This window comes from Triticum aestivum, unplaced genomic scaffold (assembly GCF_018294505.1).
Source record: "Triticum aestivum cultivar Chinese Spring unplaced genomic scaffold, IWGSC CS RefSeq v2.1 scaffold198427, whole genome shotgun sequence".
NCBI classification, from domain to species: Eukaryota; Viridiplantae; Streptophyta; class Magnoliopsida; order Poales; family Poaceae; genus Triticum; species Triticum aestivum.
In genome coordinates this window covers 2,760-10,027 of record NW_025225906.1, presented here as the reverse complement: position 1 = coordinate 10,027, position 7,268 = coordinate 2,760, and the positions used below count along the sequence as shown (strand labels likewise).

Here is a 7,268-nt window from a genome sequence, read left to right as displayed (position 1 = left end):
CATCAAAACAGCAACCGCCATCGATGAAGAGATACATAGATCGGAAGGATCCAACTTGAAGACACACACAAACACGACCACCGACCGAATCATGAGAGTTTCACACGCCCTCCGACGATGCTAGACGAACCACCGGAATGGGGGCTAAGCGGGGAGAACCTTATTCCATCTTCAAGGATCCGCCATCATCTCATCTTCCTGAGTAGGATACAAACCCTAACAAAACCAAAAGAATCGTCTAAAAACGGAGCCCTCCTACCGGCAAAGGCCAGGATCCACCGCGCCCCCATGGCCCTAGTGCTACCGGAGACGAGGTGGACCGGTGGCGGCGCCGGTGGGAAACGAAGGAACCCAGCTTTTTGGAGGAGGCGGCGGCGGCTGCATAAGCGACTACATATATATTCACATGTCTTCTAATTTTTACCAGCTCAACGTCTTAGCATGGCATCGTATGAAAAGTAAATCTAAAGGTGAAGGTACAAACCGGTGAAGGATCCACCTCTCGTCCCATTGTGAAGATTGGTGCAGCCAATCCTGGTATAATGTTGTGAATGTTTGCTGAGATTGGAGCGGCACATGAAGCTGCACTGGCATAGTCCATGGACCACCCTGTAATTTGGCCCATTACTTCACTATATAGTATATGCTAATTAACAAAAAATATATATTTGCTTGCATCGGCCAAGGCCCAAGCCCAAAATACAAGGACTGCAGCTGATCCGATCGCTAGGCTTTCTCGTTTGCTTCGTATTCTGTATGCTCCCAGCCTCCCAGAAAAACTCTCCTCGTTTCCTTCGTATCCTATATGATTACTCGAACCGATGCACGGCCGGCGAACCCTAGCGAGGCACAGAGATGAAGGCAGCACAAGCCGGTGATTAACGGCCGGCTGCGGGCAGGTAGAGGCAGATTGGAGGAGTGCGCTAGGGGCCGTGGCGCCCTGGCGGCTGGAAACACGTGCACTGTCGACCACATAGGAGCTCACTCTCATCTTCTCCGATTAAAGTATAATCTCCATCTTTTTTAAAATCTAAAGTTAATTTTCCTTTAAGATTTAAATAAGTTTACTCGTGATTGCAAATTGGAAATCGGAACAGATGTATTGAGCCTGATTGATTAACGATTATTATGTATTGAATCAGACAGACAATTAACAGATCGAACTTCTTTTTATTGTAGAACTGTTGCAAAATGAAAAAGGAATGGATACGTTATTGTATCTCTTTTTATGCAATACGCAGCAAAGAAGAGGGTTGATCCTCCGGTTTCATAACCTTCTCCGACATTGGTCGCAACCATGGCAGAAGAGAGAAGATGATGTAATAGATATTTTCATGGCATTGAAAAGGCGTTATTCCGGCAAATAAGGCGTGCTATTTTCTTATGCAAATTCAGAAATTAAACTGTGAATTTTCATATGCTTTGTAAGACCTTATTGATGTAAGTTTTGATAAATTTCGCATGATATGTTGGTGTGCTTTGTTTGTGGTGTATTTTTTCTACAGTTGGACCACCCTGACATAAAAATCCTAGCTACGCCAGTGTGAAGCTATGATCCATGCTGAGAAGATGGATTATTTGTTCATGTTATTGTGACCTGAACGAGGACGCCGAGTAATGAATGATTAATTACATCCATTTTGGGGGGGAAAAGAGAGAGGGCACTAGCTTAGGCTGGTCATAGTGGGGAGTATCATATACTAGTATAATGCATATGATACTAATGTATGATACTACATCCATAGTGACACATAGTAGCATGAAATTTATTATGATACAGTATTATAATATGATACTCAACATTTTTCTTCTTCATTTAATTGTACGTGACCTCATTAAAATTGTCTAGTTAGCATGCATGATACAAGGCAGATTTGACCAACCGTAAAACTTTGATCCGTAGTAGTGAATAGAACTCTCTTTGCGCACGTCATATAAAAAGGCGTGTGCATCACGCGGCAACTAGCTCGTCGTTGTTTATTCGACCAATGCATGTGCTAGCTAACAACTGATAGATCAGAGACCTTACGAGTGACGAACCCCACCTTTGTGGCAGTAATTCTGCCCTCTGTTGCTATTTCCAGGTCGTCGAGGCTGTTCAGTTTATGACGCGCGGTGTGTGATGTCTCTTTGTCGTGCACAACTTGCTACCTATCTACTCGATCCTAGATCCATAGTGACACATAGTAGCATGAAATTTATTATGATACAGTATCATAATATGATACTCAACATTTTTCTTCTTCATTTAATTGTACGTGACCTCATTAAAATTGTCTAGTTAGCATGCATGGTACAAGGCAGATTTGACCGACCGTAAAACTTTGATCTGTAGTACTGAATAGAACTCTCTTTGCGCACGTCATAAAAAAGGCGCGTGCATCATGCGGCAACTAGCTCGTCGTTGTTTATCCGACCAATGCATGTGCTAGCTAACAACTGATAGATCAGAGACCTTACGAGTGAGAACCCCACCTTTGTGGCAGTAATTCTGCCCTCTGTTGCTATTTCCAGGTCGTCGAGGCTGTTCAGTTTATGACGCGCGGTGTGTGATGTCTCTTTGTCGTGCACAACTTGCTACCTATCTACTCCTAGATCGATTGGCCTCCACTCAGCAGACGGAAGAGCGCAGTGCTGCTTGGATTCATAACAAAAAATCTATGATGTGTTGCCATACTTGAGAGCTAATCCTATCCTATACCCTCTATTTTGTAAGTTAGAGCATCTTCAGCAGATCCGGTATATCACGTCCTGTAAAAATTGGTTTACAAAGCAAAAAGTATTTTTTTTTCGCATTTTTACAGTATGGCTTTTGTTCTGACAGAACAGATCCCGTAAAAATATTTCATGGTCTTGACAAAATTGCACAAACCCCTAAAACGCCTGCTAAATTACAATTGGGTCAGCCTCGGCCGCTTCCACCACGACGATCTCATCACGATAGACAAAGGGTCAGCGCTGGAGCTCACAGCAAGAAGACGCCATCCGCATCAATCCCGCGGTGGCGGCTAGCAGGAGAAGGCGGTAGTGGTGGCAACTAGCTAGCTCGTGCCGGCGACAACATCAGTTGCTAGCTACCTAGCTCGCGCACCAGAGCCGCTAGCTAGCTAGCTAGCCCGCGAAGCTCATGGCAGCGGCTCGCGGCTCGAGCAGTGGCGACAGTTAGGATCCAGTGGTCATCGGCGTTGAGGCATTTCGGCGAGGTCGCGTTCGGGAAAGACCATGGCGGGAGGTGAATAAAGTTCCCTCCTACCAACTGTTTCTTTATTTTAACGTCCATGTAAAAATTGCCCCCAATCTCGTAGATATAGAGAAAACAGCCCGGAATATGCAGGTTCCGCAAAAAAATTTAGAGGACGGACGATTTTGCGGGATCTATTGGGGACGGAAAAAATGTCCTCATCCCGTAGACCGGCGGTTATTTTGTCAGATGGCCTTTTTACGGGATCTGCAAGAGATGGTTTAAGTAGTTTATCCATTTTCAGCACATGCAAACCCTCGACTTCATCAACCAGATGCAATTCATTTATATTTCACTTTCTACCACATGCAAATCTCCACATCAAAAACATGTAAGCCCTCCACGTCATCTTTTATTTTATTTTCACAAACAAATTATTCGATCTCGATCCATACTCCATAGACAGAGTACAGGCCAGGTGTACCTAGGGAGCACATTGCATTAAAGCTAGTAATTATTGAGCTGTCCATGAAACTAATTATCTGGCAGTATAGTGGAAAGGAATCTTGGTGCTATATCTTGTGTCCGTCACAAACAGACCCCGCTCTGCTCCTGAGCAGTGTGTGTAGCGTAACGAGGCATGTCGACGCGTATAGTCCTGTCCTGAAACAAACAGCTCCTCGCTCACAGCTTTTGAGCAGTGTGGGTAAGAAATGTCGACGCGCACAGCCCAACTCGAGTTCCACGAGTGAATAATTAAATCAGTGTTAATTTCTGTAGGTAGCAAAAATGGGTGCTATATAAACCGCCCAAGCTAGGTAAGTAATCAACACACACAACACCAGCCTCATAATCTCATAGAGAAAGCAATGGCAGCGAAGTCTTCACAGACCATGACAATCCCCACCGACGCTGAGCTGGTCCAGGCGCAGGCTGACCTTTGGCGCCACAGCCTCAGCTACCTCACACCAATGGCGCTCAGTTGCGCCATCCAGCTCGGCATCCCTACCGCGATTCATCGTCTTGGCGGTGCCGCGTCATTGCCGGACCTGGTCACCACACTGTCCCTCCCGCCATCCAAGGCGCCGTTCCTCGGCCGCCTCTTGCGGCTGCTGTCCACGACGGGGGTGCTGGCGTCAAACGAGGCTGGGATCTACAGCCTCGTCCCACTGTCCTACCTCCTCGTGGATGGTGTACGCATCGACGGTGATGCTAGTCAGACGGCCCTTGTGCTCGCCGTGACCTCCCGGCATTACATGGAGGCGGCCATGGGGCTGGCCGACTGGTTCAAGAAGGATATCGCGCAGCCCGTGCCGTCACCATTCGAGGAAGTGCACGGTGCGGCACTCTTCGAGGAGAGTATGGCGGTCCTCGACCCAGAGTGTGACAAGTTGTTCAATGAAGCTTTAGCTGCCCATGACCATATGGGAATTGGTACAATATTGCGGGAATGTCATGGCCTATTCAGTGGCTTGCAGTCGCTCACAGACTGTTGTGGTGGTGATGGGACGACAGCCAGGTCCATCGTTAAGGCCTACCCGCATATAAAGTGCAATGTGTTGGACCTTCCAAAGGTGGTTGATAAAGCTTCGAGCGATGGTTCCGTTAACTATGTTGCCGGTGACATGTTCCATTCCATCCCACCTGCTCAAGCTGTAATGCTCAAGGTAGAAAATGGTTTGTCTCCACAATGCCGTACCTTTTTAGCGCTCGTGATTCTATACCTCATTTTTTTTAATATTCGCAAAAAAAATCCTTTATATTTTAATGAAACTGCCAATTGTAATGCATAATTACATCGAGTTCATAAATTTTATGTCTTCTTATTACACAGTGCTTAACCACATACATATTTTGCCATGTCAGCTTGTTCTACACTTCTGGGGTGATGAGGACTGCATCAATATCCTAGCCCAATGCAAGAAGGCCATTCCTTCCCGAGAAGCAGGAGGAAAAGTGATTATCATAGACATTGTGGTTGACTCTTCTTCAGGACAGATGTTCGAAACCCAACTGCTGATGGATGTGGCAATGATGGTATATACCAGGGGACGACAGCGGGATGAAAATGAATGGAGTTCCATCTTTGCGGAAGCAGGGTTTAGCGACTACAAAATTGTCAAGAAACTTGGAGCTCGGGGTGTCATCGAGGTCTATCCATAAGGTTGTGCTGCAAATGATGTAATGGCGACCCTTTGGTATCCATAGAGTAGTGGTGTGCTATAACTACTAAATAAGGCACCCGCAAAAAAAGAACTACTAAATAAGGGCGTCAGTGCCTTACTTTCTAAAGGAAAGCACAATGGAGAAAATTAGTAGCTGAAGCGCGTTAAGTGGCTGGTCACAAAATAATCTGTGCGTGCATGTGTTTGTGTGTGTTTGTGTCTGTGTCTGTGTCTGTGTGAATTAGTTTCGAGAAGTGTTGAGGCACTCGGTGTGTGCTATGTACGTGGCATGTTTGTGTGTTCCAACAAGCTGAGACATTAAGCTTATTTTGCATTATGGTATATGCCTATAACCTTGTTTACGAATGGTGCAACGGGAGAGATTTCGTATATGTTTGTCATGCTAATATCCAAAATATTTTTTTTTGTTTAGTATATATTTTTTGAACAAGGTTTGGTATTTTTCTTGGGTGTGGCTACACATTTTCTGCTTGATTTTGGGAAAGCACAAGTTTTTTCCGCATATAACCACCACCGTCAAACCGACGCCACCCTCCTGGCCATATCCCCCATTCCCTCTGATCTGCTGCTCTTCCATTGTTGCAACAGCTTTCAATTATGTGAACCAACTTGTGGTTGGATGTTTCGGAGGAGAGTGGTTTCCCCAGCCCACCAAGGTACAGGTCCTGATGCTCGCATTTATCCTGGATTTATTTCTGGATTTTCGTCGATGCGCGTTTAGTGAAAGGAGATGTTTCCGTTGACTACGAGGCGCCTATCGAAAATAGCTTTTCATGACCAGATCAACAAAAGGAAAAAGTAAAATCTCACCATAGGTGACACCAGTATAATAGTATTATTCTGCTGTTTTCTTCTTCTTCTTTCATTTTCATTATTCCACCTTTTTTTCTCCCTTATTAATTGTATAGTTCAGAAAATACATATACAAAGTAGTGGTGTGTGCTATAAGAAATAAATAAGGGCACCTATGCCGGACCCTGTGAATAGTAATTCCAAAAAATGCTAGAAAAAATCAAACAATTCTGGAAAAAAAGTCAACCAATATAATCTCTGCCGATGATCGATGGCTTCCATCGACGATGAGTGTGGGATGCTTGTCTATTGCGTCAGTTTTTTCACCAGTTGATGTCCGCAGAATAATGAAGATACCACTTCAGGTGGAGCTGTTGGATGTTTTGTGGCGTGGGGTGCAACTAGATCAGGGACTTTCTCTGTAAAATCAGCTTACCGCGTAGAGTTCCAACGCCAGTCCGGGCATCAATGGTTGCGACAGGATGGCCAAGGTTGTATGCAAATTAATCCGATTTGGAAATCGGCTTGGCGCCCTTGTATACCTGGAAAAGTTAAGCATTTTATCTAGAAAGTTTTGAAAGGTGTTCTCCCTTATTATCCGATTTGGAAATCGGCTTGGCGCCCTTGTATACCTGGAAAAGTTAAGCATTTTATCTGGAAAGTTTTGAAAGGTGTTCTCCCTTATTTTGGTATTTTAGCAGCACGACACATCCCCCTAAGTTGGAATGGAAGATATACATCACTGCTTATTCACTTGCTCCCGTGCAAAGAAAATTTGGGCTGAGTTGGATTTTGCAGATGAGATAAACAGGGCAGTGGCCCACCGGTCGGGATCCGTAATAACGGAAATCTTGGGCAGAATTGAAGGTGCAGTCGGTGAACTGCCCAAAGCGGAATTATTTTCGCGGTTGCAGCATGGTACATTGGTGGCAGCGCTGTCAGATTGTTAAAGGCAAAACACTACAAGCACCAGACCAAACAGCTCTTGCTATAAGAGTTCTATGTTCCAATTTTTTCAGATCGTCGTTGCCAAAATGTACTATTAGAAAACGTGATCACATGTGAAAAAACCAGGCTAGAGGATCGGTAAAGGTCAACGTTGATGCTTC

At 45.0% G+C, this 7,268-nt stretch overlaps 1 protein-coding gene across 1 annotated transcript; it reads left to right on the top strand.

Moving 5' to 3' along the window:
- Positions 1-4,010: 4,010 nt before the first annotated feature.
- LOC123172420 (flavonoid O-methyltransferase-like protein Os11g0303600) lies at positions 4,011-5,683 on the top strand. The gene is made up of 2 exons (XM_044589397.1): positions 4,011-4,848; positions 5,048-5,683. Exons 1-2 carry the CDS (start codon positions 4,051-4,053, stop codon positions 5,342-5,344), a joined length of 1,095 nt encoding a protein of 364 aa, XP_044445332.1. The 5' UTR covers positions 4,011-4,050; the 3' UTR covers positions 5,345-5,683.
- Positions 5,684-7,268: the final 1,585 nt, after the last annotated feature.